Source organism: Cheilinus undulatus, linkage group 5, assembly GCF_018320785.1.
Source record: "Cheilinus undulatus linkage group 5, ASM1832078v1, whole genome shotgun sequence".
NCBI lineage: Eukaryota > Metazoa > Chordata > Actinopteri > Labriformes > Labridae > Cheilinus > Cheilinus undulatus.
Window position 1 is genome coordinate 11,755,177 of NC_054869.1, and position 21,596 is coordinate 11,776,772.

The following is a 21,596-nucleotide window of genomic DNA, read 5'->3' on the forward strand; positions in this document are numbered from 1 at the left end:
CTTCCATGCTTGAGTCGAGTTACAGCTCTCCCTCTATGACACAAAAGCAGCATCTGGTTCCACCTGACTGGAGCCATGAATAATTGAATAGGGGGCATTATTATTTCCAGCCAGCTCCACTAGCTTGGCAATAACAAGCAGTTTAGGTAGTGCTATCAGCGTCGCTGGCTAAGTGGTTGAGCATGGAGAGAGGATGTTATTTTACCTCGTTGGCATCTTATACTTGTGTGGGTTTGTAAGTATCTGGTTGAATGAGTGCTTAAGTGTTGTTTTTCATTGATACACTAGGTCAACATGTTGCTTGGTTGTTTGCAGGTTTTAGAGTGTGAGTAAACATAGCTGTATGGAGCATTTGGCTGCCTTGAATAAGACAATTAAGAAAATATTAGACCATTCTAATTAAGACTTTTCAGCTGATTTCACAGCCTCTCCTGTTTATGAAACATTATTTTACTTTTTCAACATTTTTTCTTCTCTGAACATTCGTGACTTTATTTTTTCAATATTATTTGTTTTCAGTTCAGTGAAACTTTGGTTCAATGTGTGCTCATACACACTGTGGGCAGGTAGTCCAGGAGATACTTTGTGTTTTCTTTTGTGAAACAGAGCCTAGGAGGATAGGTGAAGGTTGTACTCACTGTTTACACTGTGAAAGTGTAGCTTTTAGCAGTTTTTTTCCTTAGACCACCTGGTAGCTCTGAGCGACCACTCAACTACACTATGAGGTAGAGAGCTTGTAGATTCCATCACTAGACAGCCTAAGCTGCTGTGTGAAGGGTTAGTTGTTATTTGGAGCAAGTTAATAAGCCCGAAACTGTAAAATCTAATTTTATGACTGCTATTGTCATAATGACCACTAACCATTTTGGAAATGTTTAGATATTCCTAAGAAATTATGCAGCGGTATTATTGACCTGACTGTTTGCTTTCTGTTTCGTCCCACAGCTTAGAAATGAAGTTTCTCCCCTCCAGCTCCCAGATGTGCAGCGCGTGGATAGCTTTCATCTTCTAGAGGCCAACAGCAGAGCTCTGAGACTTGGCCCGGAGACCTTGAGCCACCAGAGGCTAAAGCAGAAATTACTGGTGAGTTCTCCATGTTAAAAGGAGGGAAAGGCTTGTTGCCGCTAACAGTGCATGGACCATTAGGGGGCAGATGAAGATGGCTGCAGAGGGATTTGCTCTCAGAAGTTTTATGAGTTTCATGTTTCCCCTCAGCTTCCTACTGTGAACTTGTGAACCATGATTTACTTTTCTTGAAGTTGCTTGTTTAATTTTGAAGTGAGCCATATTCTCATCTGTTTGTGTTCATTTAGAAAAATCTGTGGGATTAGTTGGAGCCATAATGCCATTTTATGCTGTTTTTCATGACTGCTGACCATTTCAGAGGATGTGGGTGACAGTACTTTTTTAAACAGGGCTTTAACTCTTTCTCGGTCTGAGGATGAGACTGATAGAACAAAAGTTGTTTGCAGATAGACTCGCTGGCAAACTTTTATGCATTTAATCAACCATATTTTTCTCACTGATTGAGGGGACTTGTTCTCTTTTTTCATTTATTGACAGAATTGCTTGGCAACTAAATACCTAGTTTGTGGCAGCGTCTGTATACCACTGTTTACAAAATGGAACATCAGCTACCTTGCTGCAATCAGTTTGGTGCTTATTAGTGTTCAGCTAACTTAAAGGCTAGTATGTCACAATACTAACATTATAGTTAATACCAGCCAACTTTCCACAACATTTATTTATTTATATAGCTGGTACAAAATTTGCTTGTCCGGTGGATTGTTACATCTTTCTGTCACACTGCCCAGTGAGCCAAAAAGTTATTTTCAGAGCCTGCTGTAGTACATCTGCTAAGATTATGTTGTCTTTATATGGGTTATGTTCTTGGATGCATCAGAGTGCAATTCAGCTAACTCAGACTAACCTAAAGAAGGAATCTGGAGTGTTGTCCTTTTCAGATGATTCTATTTTAGGCTTCCTTTGGGTTGATCCTGCTGCTCATCTGAAATAGTACATCAGTAGTAAATTAGCACTGTGTACACTGACACAAGTAGGGAGCCCCTGAGAAGCTGGCTGGGGTGACTCTGGCTCATAACCTGACATGCCAGATAGACTAATATATATATATATATATATATATATATATGTATATATATCTCCATTGCATGGGGTAAATTTCACATTAATTGGGACCTCACATACAGAGTATTTGGGAAGGGCAAGGCATTTTAAGAAAGGCTATTGGACAAATTTTCTGTCTGTTTTACTCATTACGGACCAATCAGAGTGACAAGACAAAATGAGATAGTACGCATGCGCAGCTCTAGTACCGTGAGCTTCTCAGGGAGGCGCTGTCGTACTTTTCAAACAGTAGATCTATTTGGTGGATAAAACTCATATCAAGGCCAGTTGAGAGAGTACAAAAACCTCTTCCCTGCCAAGAGAAGCTTTCAGTGTGGTTCTTTGCTCCTCTTTCAATAAATAAATGCTGCCCAAATCTAAAAAAATCTGTCACCAAAGCTACATCTGAGCTTGTCGACTCACCGGTGGGACATTGTATATACCAGCTTACAGTACAACCTTGCCCATAACTATTACAAACTCATATCTAAGTGGGCTGGTAGATGAGCAAACACATTTTTTTCCATCATGTAAAGCTTTCAGTGATGTTCTGTGGTCTTTTGATAAAACAACGTCGTCTAGCTTTGATTGAACTCTTGCTATACTACAGCTGCATGCTAATCACACTGGTGGCAGCCATTGCTACCGGCTTCCAGTGCAACTTAACCCCACCCATAGTTCCTGCCTCATTCTACTCAAATGACGCTGATGGGTCTGATCTGTTCTCAGATATTAAACAATTATTTCAGATTGCAAGATGGGTCTGCCTGATGACCGACTTGGAATCTGCCCAATCCATCCACTTTGCAAGGTTACCTGGCTCAGGAAGTAGACAGCATATTCACTGGTCAGAAGATTTGCAGTTGGAAAAATGGCACCTTCAGTTCCCATGACAAAGCATCTTTGAGCATGGCATTGAACCCCTGGTTACTACTCAAGCTTAGATTGGAGCTTCATGAGCAGGTTGGCACTTTTGCCATGAATGTAATTTTGACTCATCCAATGGGATGAAATGGTTCTTTCCCCACAGTTAATGTTTAAGCATGTCAAGCTTATATGCTTTGACAAAGTGTTTATTTACTGTTCTACCTGTTCTATCTGTTCAGTGTCATTTCCTTTGGAGTGAGTAGTCATTTTGCTGAAAAATGCCCGGACTGGGAAACAGCAGGTTTCCAATGCGAAGCTGGCTTTGTTTCCTCAGGCTTCCTCCAGGCTGCGATCTCACAGTGGAGGCTGCTTGTAATTCCCCCGGCTTCCCCTGACGTCTGTGGTTCAATATGAATGAGCTGCATCGATTAGACCTCAGTGTGGTGCTTGCGCAAAGGGGATAAGATGTTTGTGTATGTGTGAGTGTGAGTGTTCATGGGGCGACTGGCTTTCTGTCCTGTGTTTCCTCAGTACTTCCCAGACAGTTGTTTTCACCAAGAGTGACGTTATGGGTGACATGTTTTGCTGCACCATGCTCTCCTGTTTCCTGATGATGAAGAGAGGAGTACATTTTACTTGATGTAATGGTAGCTTAAGGTGTAGTTTTCCAAATTCTCTCTCGTTTTAGTGTGATTTCGGTGGATGCATTGCACAAACTTCCTACAGCACATGAAATTCACAGCAAGGGTCCAAAACTAACTTTTTCACTTACCAGCCAGGTAGATATTTTACCAGCCAACCAAATAAAAATTGCTTTTAAGTGTTGTAATTTACTATCAGTATTATTTAACATGTCATTTGGGTCTTGTATGCGATTCTCAATCAACATTTTAATAGTGTGCACTAATACTAGCAATAATGTATGCTAAAAGAGACAAAAAGTGAGTAAAAAGACCCTTATTATGTGTAGAACAACAAATGAACTTGCTTCTGTCGATTTTTGTTTTTAAAACGTCACAATTCCAACCCTCCTTTATCTGGGCTAGGCAAAATGACTCAAGAGATACTCTGGCAGAGATACTTTAAATTTTATTTTTGATTTATCATTTATTTATTATTCTGTTTTTGTTAGAAGTTTAGTTTTCTTACCTTTGGTTTAGTTTTAAACCTTATGGTCCACTTATGAGCCTACAACAACTCAATTTATTTTTTTGTATACAGTCTTCATTAACTATCTAAATGGACCAAAAAGAGACAATAGAAAAAACTGTCAAGGCACCTTCACAGCGCGGTTAATCTGTAGTCTGGACATGGAGGCGTGAGCATCTCCTGCTCTGACCAAAGCTGAGAGGGACTGCTGTGCGAGGAGTGGGCTACCTGTCAGTGCTTTGGGACGGGGAGGGGCCCATGGTAGCAGGCGCTGCTCACTGAGAGGTGCTACAATGATACGTGCTTTCACGTCAGAGTCTTCAAAAGTCTCCAGTAACACCAGAAAAAGTCACTAGATTTGTCGCTAGTCGCTTTTTTGAAAAAGAGTCGCTAGAGGGGTCTGAAAACTCGCTAAATATAGCAACAAAGTCACTAAGTTGGCAACACTGCAGGGAGGTACGAGCACAGTAACAACCAGCTATCCACCTCAGGCGCGCTGTGAATGACGTCATGACAGACGCACTTACATGACCAAAGATCATCTCGGCCTGAAATGCACATTACTCTGCCAGGAAACCAGCAAGGAAAACAGCATCGTTCTCCAGTAATAAAAAAAAAGAATTTATTCGCTGGTAAAAAAATAACTCGCAGAGTGGCGTGTGGTCTTAAAAATTTACCAGCCAGAGACAAAATCTACCTGTAATTGGCGAGTGGCGTGATAGTTTTGGACCCTGTTCACAGCCCTCCAACCTTCTTTTCATGCCCTCTCATGTTAAAGTCTGCCAGCTGTGTAGTCTCTAGGGGTACCAGGTTAGCACTCCTGACTGTGATTGTTTGCATAATGAGAGTGGTGTGAACTTTATTTTTAAATTCTCTGCATTCTTGTGACATGGCTACTTGATAATTAGCTCATCAACATTTCTTAAGGGAGCATCTGCCATTTCAGTCATGTGCTGCAGCATTTCCCAAGCAACCAAATGTGGATAATACAATCTTCTTAAGCAGAATGTGAATGAATTAGTTATTCTGTCAAACTCCATAAAGATCCAGCAACAGTTCTGTGAAGAGAACATAATTGTGTATTTGTCTGCACAATCTTTTGACACTTGATAGATGTAAAATGTAGAGATAAAGGATTGAACTTTGTTGCTGTTGCATTCATCCAGTCCCAGTTTGCTGTATCGTCTAATAATTACCACATCTTTAAAAGAGGTCTGGTCACATAAAAGCTCTTCCCTTTTACCTTTCGTGGTTGCTGGGAAACGGGCTCTTTGAAGTCGACATGCATCCTATCATGTCATTAAGCTGGTGTTCTGCACCTCTCAGTCAACAGAAAAGGACTGGGAAGAACAAGGGTGGGTGGGTTGGAGGTGATGTTGTTAGTCCTCTCAAGTGGAAAAACAGCCGATTATGGATTCTGAAAGATTGGTGTCTCATCAGTAATTACCAATACTGAACGTTCCTGCGTTAGGCTGAGTGAAGTGGTAATGAAAAATTGACAGAGCATGAGGCACTTCTTCAGCAAGCTCCATTAGCCTGCAGCTCTGTTATCTTATGATGGAGATGCAATCAACAAACAGCAGACACACCCTGTTGAAGATATCTTCGTCTTGTACACAACTGTCTACAGCTGCTACATCCTTGCTGGGTGTTTTTTTTCCAATGCACAATTTTCATAAAAGTTGCGTTTTTTTACTTTGCCCCAGAGATTTTGTATACTTTTTTCTACCCTTGTTGCCTGTCTTCTTTTATGTGCACAGATTTGTGCTGAAGAAGAAATTTCACAGAAACCAAGTCGTTCTTCTAGAAAAGTTGACATTTACGCAATGTTTTTCTCTGTTATAGGACTTTTAAGTGTTTGACTGCAGGAGTTTTTTTAAGATCAAGGAAAGTGGGAGAAAAAAAGAAACAGTTCTCTCTACAGACACTTTCCTGCCGATAAATTATGCATTAATGTCACAGAGTATAGATTATAAAATATAGAATTCCTCATCTCAGGCATTTACTAACTCATCTGCACTGGTTTGATCCACTGTAAAATAAATGAATCAAATACAACCCCAATTCCAAAAAAGTTGGGGCATGTGTAAAATGGAGGAATGTTGTCCCATTCTTGTCTGATGAAGGATTCTAGCTGCTTAACAGTCCTGGGTCTTCTTTGCTGGACATGTCAAATGTTTTCCATTGGTGAAGTCTAGACTGCTGGCAGGCAGGACTTTCCTTCTGTAAAGCCATTCTGTTGTGATGGATGTGGCATGTGGTTTAGCATTATCTTGCTGTAATATGCAAGGCTGTCTCTGAAATAGATGTCTGGATGGGAGCACATGTATCCTCTATATACTTTTCAGAACTGATAGTGCCTTTCCAGATGTGTCAGCTGCCCATGCCATAGGCACCAATGCAGCCCCATACCATCAGAGAAGCAGGCTTTTAAACTGTGCGCTGATAACAAGCTGGATGGTCTCTCTCCTCTTTAATCCGCTTTGCATTTAAAGAAGAATTTCAAGTTTTGATTAACCTGACCACAGAACAGTTTTTCATTTTGCCTCAGTTCATTTTAAATGAGCTTTAGCCCCAGGTGTTTCTGGAGTGTGTTCACATATGCATTCTTCTGTGCATGATACTGCTTTGACTTGCATTTGTGGATGGCACAGCTAACTGTGTTCACAGACAATGATTTCTGGAAGTGTTTGTGAGCCCATGCAGTGATTTCCAGTAAAGAATCATGCCTGTTTTAATGCAGGACCACCTCAGAACCCAGAGATCATGAGCATTTAATTTTGGCCTTCAGCCTTGTCCCTTGTACACAGAGATTTCTCCAGACTCTCTCAATCTCTTGGTGATATTGTGTACTGCAGATGGTGGGATTTTCAATATCTTCACAATTTTACTTTTAAAAACATTTTCTGAATTGTCGTACAATTCTTAGATGCATTTTTTTTTTGCAGGTTAGTGAACCGCTGCCAATTAACCTAATTGTTTCATCTTCCAGCTGTTACCATATACTGTTCTAGCTTTTTGTTGCCCCGTCCCTACTTTTTGAGATGCATTGTTGCCATCATATTTAGACTGAGCTAAGAGTTTTCATGAAATGGTAAAATACCTCAGTTTCAACATCTGATATGTTGTTTATGTTCCATTGTAAATCAAATTCTGTTTTTATCAGCACTTTACCCTGTGCCCCAACATTTTTGGTCTTGGGGTTTTAGAATAGAGCAAAAGTGTAAACAAAAAGCAGCTAACTTCTATACTCGGTATGGAGAGAAAGTTTCCTTTTCCCATGAAATCAGAAGTAAAGAACAACAAGCATATTTGTTCTGACAAAACTCCAAGAAGTGAATTGTGCAAAAACTCTGGTTTAAACTTTCCTTTGCAATATAATGAATGTTGTGTTTCTACTCTCACTACTAGTCTCCCATATTCTTTTTTTAAATCATCTTGAAAAACTTAAAGGGGTGACCGTAGGTCTGTGAGTATCTGTATTGGATAAGTCTGTCCTCCTCCACTTTTACTGCTGCTCTGCTGCAGGCGCACACTAGTGAGGTAAATTGGCAGGTTTTCTAAGGAGTCAAAAAATAAAAACATGCGCATCAGTCAAAGTTGGCTGAACCAAGGTTTCAGCATTTTTCAGCTCTGAACATTTGATCGATGTTGGATGAATGAACAGATGTGTTGTTTAAAGTGGAGAACATTTGGTGCCAGAATTTTGATTTGTGATGTTTTGCCAACAAGGAAACGCACTATTTCTGTCTCTGTATATCCTTGTTCCTTCTGTGCCCTGATTGGCCCACCTGTATAATGAAAAGCCGAGAGTGTGACCGACTCCCCATCTGTCTCTGAGTGTCTCAGTGTCGCTGCTGAGATGGCAAGGGGCAAGACTTATTAGGGTTGTGAACAGTTTCTCCTTGGTTAACTCCTGCCCTCATAACTATTCATCACTGGGAGCAGGCCTACAGTCAGACCTGCGGGTTTACTCCGCTGTGTTCAGTCTGATGGTCAAGTGAATCATCAGGCCAAGGCACATTAGAGTTCTGATCATAAATATGAATCACACAGATTTAAAATACACATTCTTATATTCATAGGTTGTACCCGTCCTGTTTATCTAAACAAACACCTAAAAATATTCTCTGGTGTCAGCTTCATGTCTCCTATACTCCTACACTACCGTCAATGCCAGATTGATCATTTATTCATATTCAGATGTTAAAAAAGCACACAGCTAAGAATCGGTGAACAGAATGACAGACAGACTGACTGTGTTTGGTTGAACTGAATGTCACTTAGAGAAACAGGTGTAGGTTTTTGGTTTTGTAATTTATTTCGTAAGCATTGTTCATGTCTGTGCGTGTCTGCTGGGAGTGTATTGATGTGGGAGGCCCCTGTGCTGGGGGCCAACCACATGTTTACATCACTTCTAATGAAATTAGAGCCGTGTGGCGCCCACACTACAGGCCTCCACTGATCCTCTAATTCAATTACCCCCCCTTATTAACGCTCCAATGCTGCTGGATGACCCAGGACCGCACACCGCTCTGGCTACACACCATTCACTCAGCAGCCCGCTCAGCTTCTCCTGTGGACTTATCAGTCACTAGTGTACTGATGTTCACTGAGAAGGGAGAACCTGGATCTGTGTTATGTTATGGCTGTAGTTCCCATCCAGTTGATGGTAAATATTCCTACAGAGGAAATAGCTTACCTGCCTAAACTGTGCAGCATTTGTTAGAAACAGTTAACTTGTGAAGAGGGTTAGGTGTTTGTCTGATTGGCCATGTTTTCATTTAATCTGTCCTTATTAGTTCTCATGTAATTATTTATAATATCAACCAACATAAGGATTGCAGAGATGTCACTAATGTTTGACATGGGCCCAACCGGCTGCCAAATAACAGCATTTTGTAAGGATGCACAATATTATCAGCATGATATCAATATGGGCAGATACACAGTGCTTTACAAATTTATTAGACCACCTGTCATCAACATGAGAAAAAATAAATATTTTAGAAATCTTTCAAAAACGTGTTAAAAACTAAAAATGTTATTGTTATTTATTTGGCAAATAACAAACTGAAACAACTAAATAGTCCTTTTTCACACATAATAACCTAAAAACTTCATATTTTGTACGGCCTCCTTTGGCCTTTATAACAGCTTGCATTCTTGCTGGCATTGTTTTTATGTACTTCTCCACAGTCTCTTTTGTTACTGAGTTCCAAATAGTTTCTAGCTGTTCCCACAGACTTGCTTTAGATGAAAATTTTGTGCCATCAATCTTTGAATCTACTAAATCCCAATTTTGTTCAATAGGATTCAAATCCGGACTTTGACTTGGCCAGTCCATCAGTTCCAGTACCCCAGATTCCTTTTTCTTGGTCAAATAGTCTCTGCACAGCTTTGAAGTATGCTTGGGGTCATTGTCTTGTTGGTATATGAACCCTCGACCAATCAGATTCAGTCCAGAGGGGATTCCATGATGCACTAAGATGTTGTGGTAGACGTTTTTGTCCATGATACCGTGGATTTTCACTCATTTGCCCACACCGTATCCACAAATGGAACCCCATACCATAATGGAATCTCCACCGTGTTTTACTGTGGGTGCAATGCATCTGGCATCAAAACGTTCTCCAGCTTTTCTGCAGACCGAAGAGTTCAAACTTGGACTCGTCCGTACAGAGTACCTTCCTCTATTCATCAGCAGTTCAGTGTTTGTGCTCCCTGACAAATCTGAGCCGTTTCTGGACAATAATGGCTTCTTAGCAGCTACTCTTCCCTTTAAACCTTGTTCCGTCAGTCATCTGCTTATGGTCTTTCTGGTCATTCTTTTTAGTGAGCTCTGGACGTTTTGCCATTGAACAGGAATGAGGAATTTCAAACTGAATTCACCTTTTTATACCCAAATTTGATTCGGCTCACTGGGCTTCTCTGAGAAGTCAGAAATGAATCAAGCAAAACATCAACCACTAAAAATCTTTTTTTTTTTTCAGAAATGCAAGTAAATAACTATAATTTGACATAATAATCAAGAAATAATAATGTGCTTTACTATTCTTTCAGTTTTTTTGTAAATCAGTCAATTTGAAAATTCATGGATAACATTAATAATTATATTTTAGCGTTAAAATATCATTTGGGTTAAAGAGCTTCTACATATTGGTGTATTAACCATTGCAGAAACATAAAAAATGATTTTGGTAATTACCAATGCTGTTAATTTAGAGCAGCTGTGGCATAAACCTTACTTTGGGTGGTGGTCTAATAAATATGTTAAGTGTTGTAGCTTAAGAAGTTAAGCCTTTACCTACTGAGGCTAAAAATGGTGATTTGGACATATTTTGTTATTATGGCTTTAAAATAGTCAGGAAATACCCTAAGTCTGAGAGATTTGGTCCCTTTTCCCAGGAGTACTTGAACTTGACTTTTCAACATCTGGTTAATGATTATTGCACATTATATGGAATTTTCAGCAGTTTAAAAGGAGAAAAAGAAGAAAAACTGATTTGTTTTTCATGGCTTTTTTGAGAGGAAATTTTGTTATTGCTCATGAAGTTTTGATTGGACATTTGAAATGTGAACCTATACATGTTTAGAACAATCACCAGTCATTTTTTGAGTCTAGGACTCTGGGTGTGCAAAAGAGAACTATATTTGCTCTTCATATACCTCAGTTCAGAAGATGCATCCTCCAAATCCCTGTCCTCCTCTATGAACCGTAGTGGCTGTTTTACCGTACTTGATAGTCTTCCCGACATTTTAAATGTGTGTAATGAAACACAGACACACACAAATGCCACTATCTAATGCTATTTTTTGAAAACAAACACCACTCTCGCTCGCTCTCCTTTTACTCTCTTCCTTCACTCTTCTGCCAAAGCTGCCGTTTTCGCGGTGCTGTTCGACATTACTATAATATATATACCACACATCATATATTGCCGGAAATCACAAATTCTCAGCTCTCTGTAAGCATTAGAATTTTTTAATTGAGCAAACTTTCGGGGAGTTACGGTGTTGAGATTCTGTGTAGCTGTCTCTCCAAACTTATGGTGTATTGTTATAAATGCCCACGTTATATGGTTGCGAGTACCGTAATGAACCATATATGTGCACATGCCCACAATTCTCGACTTTCCAACGCCGTTGGAATTTTTCAAATCGGACAAGCTTTGACGGAGTTCTGGTAATAATACTCCAGACATATAAGACACATCACCGGCGCTGGCTCCATAGGTAAAGGGTTAAATATCATTATCAGCAGATGGGGAATTTTGGTACATATCAAAGGTAAAAAAACATCAGCCTTAAGTATTGGCAAAATATACAGTACAACTGTACCATCAGTTGTAGTTGGTCGCCTATGGTGCCAGGGGGCCATCCCTGATCAACTACCAGACTGTCTATTTCCCCACTCTTCTCTCAGCTCTGCTTGGCTCAGCCTCTCTTTACACTGGAGACAGAAAGCAGAACAAATGTCAAACACAGATGCATTTCAGTTTATGGGGTCAATCTGTGTTATGGGTTAGAAGCAGAAATGAAAGTATGGCAAACATACAGTAGGTTTAAAAAACTATAACAAACTATCTAACTAGAACAAAAGATGATTATCAAATCTATGTTAACTTTATTACTTTATATAAATCTAAAGGGAGCTGAGTAAAAAAAAAAAAAGACTGTGAAAAGGGTAGATGCCAACAAGCAAAGACTTCGGCCTCCACGTTTTCACTCCTGTGTTGTTATTCTTTATGTTGTGTGTCTTTTGCTGAAAGAGCATCAACTTAATACCAATTTGTTTTCATTCAACCACTGTAACTGAGATTGTATGTTAAAGTGACAGAAATAAACTGAAGTATACTAAACTAAGCTAAAACTAAACACATGATGTTTTTTAATTTTAAAAAAAGTTGTGAATATATTGGTACAGTTGTAATCAGTCTGGAAATATCTGCTCATCGGATATGGCAAAAATCCAACATTGTACATCCCTAACATTTTCTGGTAAAAAGTATGAACTAGTTATGAAGATTAGGGTCCATAGTGATAAAATGCTTAGTATAGAGAGAGAATGAGAGAAAAACAGAGAGAGTGGGTGACTAACTCAGTTTTTGAGGCTGGCATATGGTCATTTATTGGTGTCACTTTTTATCTTTATTGCAGATATATTTTAAGTTAATTAAAGTGTTCACTACTTTATTTCCACTGCAGAGTTTGTTGTCTTTGCTTGTTTGATATTTCACTGCCAACAGTTTAATAAATACCCTTTATACAACACAATCTGGTTGACTAAATGTCACATTAATACCAGCCAATCAAAACTTAAGTCTGGATACCACTGACACAGTGAGCATATGGCACTACTTCCTGTTTTTCTAATGTTGTTTTTCTTATTTTTAGCTTGTAAATTCACTCTTGCCACATGAAGAACATTTTAGATGTCATAAATGCACATCAGTTTCAAATATTGGTTATCATCCTCATGAACTGATAATATTGGGATCATATTGGCCCTGAAAAACTAATATCAGTTAACCTCTAGCTGACAGTCTCAGAAAGATGTTGGTTTGATAACTGTTGAAGTGATCCTGTTGAAGTCTGTCCCTGCTCTGCCCTCAGACAGTGCAGAGTTTTTCTTTAACATGTTAACTAGTAGCTTATTTTTCAATTCTGTCTGGTATGGCAAGCTATCTGGAAATTGTTGACCGTGATATTAAAGCACTGTTATTGATTTGTATGGATTACTAACCAAGGGGAGTTGTCTGTTTCATCCTATGTCTGTGTTGGGAAAAATATTTCTGAAACTACTCAAAGCAATCAAAATAGCATCAGAATTCACATTAGCAGCGTCCAGTTCCTGTGTTTTTGCTACAGCTGCTTGACATCTATTGCTGCTGAACTAGATTTGCCAATACTCTATGTTGAGTTGGCCAGGTGTGGCCAAATATATTAAGGCAGTAGGATTAAAACATTTGAAGTTACCAGTTTGATATTCAGACATACATTTATTGTCCTTCTCCAGCATTGCTTGGCAGAGAACAATTAAGCTTGACTAACAATGCGTGACTGTAGTCCTTACCTGATGATTGGATATTAAAGCTTGACAAGAGACAGGAAAACTATAAGCTGAAGGACTTTCTCAAAAATGTGTACAGAATGGTCAAGCCTTGAGGCTTTTGTCACTCTGAAGTTTCAAATGAAGTATAATTGAATCTGGAATGCGTGTCATCCTCTTCAAAGCCTTTTTTATAAGTCATGAAATACCACGCAGTGAGCTGCTGTGACCTAGTTTGACGTGTAAGGCTTTTGAATTCTATATCTTGGATAATTTAGACCAACTTAACACAACACCAGGACGGCTCCTCCTCCTCCATCAGTTGCAAACCTTGTAGTTTTTTAAAAAAAAAATTAAGGCAATATGGGCACATTATTTGCTTTAATCCCATATTTCCAGTTGCAACTGTTGGAAAAACAATACGTTACATTAAAGCTATCAATGACTTTTTTGTCGTCCCTGTACACCTTTTAACATACCTGAATTATGTCTGTTTAAGACAAATTCTAGTGAAATAATTTAATAAAGATCCCTTAGAGGAACCAAAGAGTCAACGTGGTTGGAAAAGAGCATGTAAAACTAGTTATAAAGTTTTCATTCTTGTAATTTTTTAATTCATAAATGATTCATTCTCAACAATTCGTTGCTGACTAAAGAAATTATTTCACATTCCTTAGCAGTGATTCTGAGTCCTGCTTTATTTCCAGCTTGGGATGCAGCCCTGAATGTAAACTGTAAGATCGTGTTGCTGTTGGAACAAAGCCCACTGCCTCTCTGTTGTAACAGGTCGGCAAGGAGCTGGCGGGATGTGTGGCATGTTTTAACACACAGGGTGACTGGTGCTAGCACACACATAGACAAGGGCAAACACACACATAAACATATGAACACACAGCACTGTATGTAGTCAGTGGTGGAGCCTTTGCTCCACAGATAACACCACACTCATGATGCTGAGATAACATTTATCACAGCCTCATCAGAGATAGCAGAGAGAGTCCTTTTGAGTCTCCCCCAGGGTCATGTGTTCCCAAACCACTTTCCTCTACACTCTGACCCGTCATGATGGTTGTCTGCTGTGGCATCACACTACTGTTCTCTCTGCTCTCATTCAGTAGCAGGAAAGACAAATCACCTTTGATGCAAAACATGCAAATTAAAGATAACAAAATTCAGGGGCAGTGATGTTAAATGCGTTCTGTTATGAACAATGTATGTAGTCCTGACAGCATCTTATGAATTTAAAGGGAAAAAGCAGGGAAAAACATGGCTTCATATCATAGAGGAAATTACTGAGGGAGTGCCTGAAGTAAAGCCAGTTAATGGGTTTATCACAGGTTCGCAGAATCCCCTGTCTTTTGACCTGCTTGAGTGCATGCATGATACAACGCGGTTAAATCATCTCACGCCTATACTCAGGATTTCAAAGGTAAATCTCTGCCAAGTTTCTCAATCTCTAGCCACTGCAATGAGCTTATTAAAATTTCAATCTGCTACAGGCTCTCTTTCTCGCCCCGCAGGATGAATGTGCCCTTTTAATAATGTAACCGGTTTTAACAAGATCGTAAAGTGTTCATCTAACTTTCATAACTCCTGTTAGCAAAGTGACAAATTCATTCCATGGCAGGAAACACTTTGGCTGTCGCTCGGTTTTTAGAAATGAGTACATTTTCTTTTTTGTCCGATCTGTGCAGCTGTATGGGGGCCGGAGAGTTGTGCTAGTTTACAGCTGCCTGCGGGGAGGCTGAGCTTGTTGCTGTGTCACCCCCATGGCTCTGAATGAGAGGTTAGTCATGATGGGGGAGATTTAAATTGGTCTTCTGGTAACTGATAGTGCTTCACTGAACACTCCCATTCTACTCTGCCTCATCTATAATGTACATGAGTTACAAAGGGCTAAACCCTGAAAACAGCCTTTCACATGCAACCAGCCACTGCAGTTTGATGGCTTTTATAATCCATTTATGGCTGATCAGTGCTCGCTCTTTTTACTGCCTTTAATACAGTATGTAGTTCAGTGACATTACTTGAACTGGGGAAGGGTCAGGCTGGTGTGAATGAAAAAGCTTCTTTGGTTTGTGTGAGATATGCCGTCTCAAGCATTGTTGGAGTAATGTGACCTTCATGGGGAGATTAAAATATGTTGCAGGCGTGCATTGATTTTCGGGCTGGCCAGTGGTATTTATGGACTCAGCCAGTGCATAAATATTGATACTGGCTCTCCTGAAGAAAGATCTGACTGTGTGTTTCTGCACTAGTGTGCAAACTGAGATAAGAAAAAATATGAGGAGATAGTACCTGATAAAGAAGAGTGATTAGAAGCTCATGTGTTTTGGTAACCTAAATCTGCTTGTGACCCAGCAGCAGCTTAATAAGGTCATTCCCATTATGTGGTGGCTAATTACAAAGCCCATCATAGAAGTCCCAGAGCTGCACAGTCAAGTATAAGAGCAATTTAAAGGAACACTTCACACCTAAACAAGATACACAGTCATGTTTGTAGTTTACACTTCTTGTCTCTTTATCTGATCATGTTGATTATTTTTTAAGCATTTTGGTCCTCTAGGGATGTTCCTCTGTAACAAATTTCAAAGCCAATTAAGTGCATATTTAAACTCAGGCCCCATCCACAAGGAGACGAATTCAGGAGTACGTGCAATAGTTTTTTGTCGTATTGGCGTTTCATCCACATTGAAATGGTGTTTTGGGAGGCAGTAAAGGCTACTTTTTGAAACCGGGTCCCAGAGTAAACAAATCTGTAAATGCTCCGTGTGGACAGCCAACCGCATCTTTCTTGAAATAATTACATCATACAAAGTGTAGCCCACTTACGCCGCATGCGCATGTCAAAACAAAACAACAATGGCAGATTACAGGGCTGTGTTCATGCTGCAGAAGCGTTTGAGCTTATTATGGCTTTTACAGCAAAATCTGATGCTCCTTTACCACCACGGTTAACAACATACACCAGATGTTCTTAAATCCACTGTAGAGAACAACCAGAAGGGCAACTACCAGAAAGTTTGTGGCAGTTTTCTGTAATCTTCTTCTCTCTTGGCAGTGTTACAGCGCCACTTACAGGCTTGGCATACATACTACAGCGTTTTTAGTGGTGTTCAGTGGTTCTGTGCTTATACGGATATTTCCTGAAATGATCCAGTGTTTACGGAAAACTTTTTCAAAAAGAAATGGAAATATATTGTTTTCGTCTCCATGTGGACAAGGCCTCAATCTCATTGTCCCGTCTAATGGTATAAACACTTAGAGAATAGCAAAAAAAAAGAATAATTTATTTAACAATCATAGCATCCTCAATGTCATGTTGGTTTGCCAAGTGTGGTTAATGTTTGCAATGGCAGAAGTGCCAGTTGTCAGATCCTTTCAGGTTTATGCCTACAAGCTTGATATGCCAGTTTAACCTGAAACAGCCTCAGTGAGGTTAAATACCTCAACAAAACAGACGGTTTTATAACCTCCGCCAAGGAGGTTATGTGATCGGGTGGGTTTGTTTGTTTGTTTGTTTGTTTGTTAGCAACATAACTCAAAAAGTTGTGGACGGATTTTGATACAATTTTCAAGAAAAGTTAGAAATGGCATAAGGAAGAACTGATTAGATTTTGAGAGTGGTCCGGATCACTGTCTGGATCCAGAAATTTTTCAAAGGATTCTTTACTATTGGGAGATTAGGCTAATGGCGGAGGTCTGCGCTGTTACCACTTTACACCAGATGATGGCTGACATGAGTAACTTCAATCCCAGCAACATTTTGGTTGTGTTTCTATTCTAAGTTTTGGAGTTTATAGAGTTTGAAAGACACTTGCCCGGTCGAGGAGACAAGTTGGAGTGTAACAGAAAGACAGCGAATTGTAGAGAGAATACTCACAATGCTGGGAGGAATAGAGAAATATTCACCGTCTGCCATGACTTCTAGTCATCCGGTGAGACCATGGGTGCATCTGTTGGCACCCTTAGCGAAGCCAGTGCTTTGCCTCACCGCGTTTCCACCACACCGGGGAGGGAGTAATCAGCAAATGCCGTGGTGGGGGGCACATGGGGACGGATCAAGGAATTTTCTTTTTTTTTTTTTTTTTTTTTTAAGATTTATTTTTGGGCATTTTCATGCCTTTATTTGATAGAGTAAGGACAGTGGATAGACTCAGAAACAGGGAAGAGAGTGGGGAGAGACATGCGTTAAAGGGCCACAGGCCGGATTTGAACCCCGGCCACCGGCATACATGGGTAGCACCTTAAACCACTCGACCATCTGCGCTTCTGGATCCAGGAATTTTTTAAAGGATTCTTCACTATTGGGAGATAGGGCTAATGGTGGAGGTCTGCCCTCTCTGAGTGCTTTTCTAGTTTACAAATGTTTTGTTTTAAAAATACTTTCACTTTGTAGAATTAAGAATAGAGTATACCATGCCATGTTTTAGATGCTTTAATGGGGATGTAACTGTGCCTAAATCTCATGGTAATACCTTGGTAACAAGTCCACAGTACAGTGTTTATTGTGGTATTTAAAAATAAAGGGAAAAAAAATGAAGACTTGGGAAAATACTGACCATGGCATTTATTAAACAACAGTTGCACTTTAAATATTACAATATGGCAGTAAGTGCTGTAGGTGTGCATTCAGCTTAAAAATATATACTTAAACTTTGGCTCCAGCATGTTTATTAACCTTCTGAACACTTTGTTGTCCACTGAAAACATCTGTAGGTCTTGGGCAATATGTTCACTGATACATCCTGTGGTCTGTTGAGCCCTTGTGCTGGTGTGGGGAAGTGGGATTGTGAACACTTCCTTAAGAGTGTTTTTGGCCTGGCCATATTCTGCCCCTCACATCTTTGTGCATCTTTCCAGCAAAATGGTTTGCAAAATATCTCCTTGTAACACTCGTATTCCCCATCAAGTGTGTCACCACAGTCTGGCAGTGTCTCCATATTGTTTTGTTTGTCCGTCATTTTTCTCCTTTCTCATCTCTTTACACCAGGAAACCAGAACGCTTCCACATATCTAATTTTAAAGTTGCTGGAACCTCCACAATCTCAAAAGTTTCAGTCGCTTGGGTCTCCCTATGGAGTGATTCACACTTACCACTTATAGTATCCACCATTTTATTGCTGTTAGATCAAGCCAGTGAGTGGAGCACAAAGGATGATGGGTGCACAAGGGCCAATGGGAACTATAGTTCCCCTTTACCTTTGCTCTGCTTCAATAAAAAAGACACTTTTTGTCCTGAAGACCTTTCGTTTGAAACCATGACTTGCCCACGATGACACTGAGGCATTTCTGTCATCGCAGTACCGCTGTATTAACAATACCATTGCATCTCTATGCTATAATGATAAAATTAGGTATCAAAAGTGGTGACAGTAAGGAAGAACAAATGATGATCCTTTGTGTGTGTACACGCAAACTTTATACCACCCCTGTACAAGTCATGATTCTGGTTGGGCCATCAAATCGAAACTTGTGAATCCAACTTTCCACTTGCAGGTCTGTCATGTTATTTTAACCTGCTGCAAGACAGAGGGCTCTGTTGATGAGACAGGGACTCAACTATGACCTCATTACAGATCAAACAACTTTTTATAGAAGTATGACAACGTTTGCATCATCAATGAGAAAAGCTCATTGAGACAGCGCTGTGCACTTCTCTGTCTCTTCTTCAGAGTCTAGATCGCCTATTGAGAATATCCACCCTCTGCTATAAATATAAACCAATCGATATCATCAAGAGAGGGGATTTCATAGAAAGAATAAGAATTACAGTATTTTCCAAATGGAGGTACTGGTCTACTCTCAAACTGGGGTCTGGGGACCCTTTGGGGTCCATGAGCCACAGCTTGGGGTCCACAAAATAATTCTAAATAAATTATTAAAGTAATGCCATGTCATTATAAATCAAATAAATACAAAGAGGGAAGACAGCAGCTTAAAACAACCATACTAAACCAATGACTCCCATATAAGTCAGCTTTGAGCCAATAAAAATTCAGGTATGACTATGACATATCAGGAAAATCGATCAGTCGTCACACATTAGTCACTTTGCTCAGGATGCATTTGGTGTGCAGGTCCAGCTAGCAACAATGGATAATTATTTAAGCATGCCCACCTCTTCAAGTGATGCTAAGCCCAAACCAGCTAAACTGAGAAAATATGATGACAGCTATATGGAGTTTGGTTTTACTGAGGACAGCGACTGAAGACCAAAATGTGTTGTGTCTTCATGTGTTTGCAAATGAATTCATGAAGCCTGCCAAGCTAAAGCATCATCTGATGACAAAGCAAAGTTTAAGGACCAAACAAAATTTTTTTTTCCAGTGAAAGAGCAAGGAATAACCTTGCAATGCAGATGGATACACCCTTTTCTTTATTTTTCACTGGCAAATCCATCTTGCAAAGCTCCCGTCTGAACCGTTTGGGCCCAGTTAGAAACCAGTCAGCGACAAGGGGTAGTACTCTTTTCAAAAATGACAAAAGTCATGTACTGACATGTCTATAGTTGCCATGGTTTGAGTTATTCCTCGGTAGCTGCTCACACACCTCGATAGCGGCTACGTCACGTGTTTTGTTGCTCTGATTGGCCGTAAAGATGTGACAGAACGTTCATTTCAAAGGCTCTGCCCTTTTCCAAACACTTAGTATTGAAGGTTTTCCAGATGGATGTGTGAAACAAATCAATCTGGCATGTCAGGTTAAGTGAGGAATGCATCTGCCAGAAAACACAAATGGTGAACCTGACCACAACCTTAGAAAAAGCACAGAGGGCTTCTTATTTGGCTGCTAAAGAAGTAAGAAGCCACACTCAATTAGACAAGAGCATGTATTTAGGTTGAAGAGTTTAAAATACAACATCTAGGAGTACAAATGGCATTTAACATATGTTTAATCAGCCTGAGGATTGTGTGGCAGTGTGGCAAAATTTTCTGCCCTGTAAGGGATCCCTAGCCCCAAAACGTTTGGGAACCCCTGGTCTACTCCATCCATTGCTCACTGTTTTTACACTGTAAGAGCAGCATGCTTTACTTGCATATGGCTGTTCAAATATGTAGAGTTGATATGGGGAAATAAACCTATCTTGGTAGCTTAAATAATGGAAACTTGCATTTTCTTTTTGTAGGAGGCGTTCACTTAATTCAGATTCTGCCGCTGCACGAGAGACAAACCACAAGGTTATGTGTCAGTCGCCTGTCAGGGCTCAGAGCGTTTCACTCGCAGTTGTGCCTAAAAATAGGTGTGTGCGAACTGTAAAAAATATTTAGGGGCACATAAAGTTTACCTGGTCTTCACACCTTAGTAAATTAACCCTCAAGATATCCTTTTTTGGAGATCGGTACCATCTGTGATCAATTATGTGTGCGCAGTGTCAGCTCTCTCTCTCTCTTTCTCTCTCTCTCTCTCTCTCTCTGTTTCACAGAAACTCTGATTACGTCTGTCCCGTATTTTCACCTGCTGTTCTGCATCCTCTCTTGTCAAACGTCACTTTCTACAATTGTTTAGTTTGCGAATTTATGATAAAACTCCATAAAGTTGCCGCTCAGGGTCCGACATTAACGGTTGCCCGAATGCCTGGGGCAACTTCAAAAAGCCGACAGGCAAGCAAAACTTGCTAAGCCCTTTTCACACTGCCGCGCGGCAACTCGCCGCCTCCAGTCGTTTTAATGAGGGATGGGCAGCAGATGGGAAGCGGTTTTAGCCACAGCGGTAGGACCTAGAAGCGGTTGCCGCCCACATGAACGCGCACAGATTTTGCCCTGCCACTTGGAGTTCGGCGTGTTGAACTTTCTGGCGGCAGCCACTTGGCAGCAGCCAATCACTTTGAAGGAGGGAGAGAACCCAGAAAAAGCAGTCTTCGTGGGTCCAAGCAAACAATGGAGGAGCTCATAATGTTCGTGTATCCTGAATATCCTGAGCTCTACAACACGGCTCTACCTTCGTATAAAGACAACTAGAAGAAAAATTGTGGAACCAACCACTGAAACATATTCTCTAGGGGGAATTATTTTGATGACGGAACCGTATTTTTTCCCCTTCGTTTTATAGTACATTATACATGTTAATATACAGAGATTGTGAGGTACTCTACCGTGTTTTTGGGGAGGGGTGTGTGATGGACTTGTGGGTGGGCTCTGTTGTGACGTTCACCGAAGCACCTCTACGTCATTGCTGCCTCGTACCCATAGACTGTAGAAAGAATTGGACAAACCCCGTGTGACGTAAGTCGTCTGCTTGCAATAGGCGGGCCAAAATGGCTTTTGAAACCCATTTGTGGAGGCTTCCATATTGAAATCGCGGTCTCAGCCGAACGTAACGCCCGCCCACTAAGCACGACTTCCTGTCAGCCTGCTAGCTAGCATTCCGGTTGACAGAAACGGAGCCTCTGCCTGCCGAG

The 21,596-nt window shown here is 40.3% G+C and overlaps 1 protein-coding gene across 15 annotated transcripts in view; it reads left to right on the forward strand.

Annotated features, from left to right (window-relative positions):
* Window positions 1-21,596, forward strand: part of rimbp2b (RIMS binding protein 2b) — a 139,789-nt gene that overhangs the window by 21,853 nt on the left and 96,340 nt on the right. For all 15 annotated transcript variants that reach the window (XM_041788585.1, XM_041788581.1, XM_041788584.1 and 12 more), the window contains one exon: window positions 946-1,083. In XM_041788585.1, the coding sequence (XP_041644519.1) occupies window positions 946-1,083 (138 nt within the window). The remainder of the gene's footprint in view (window positions 1-945; window positions 1,084-21,596) is intronic.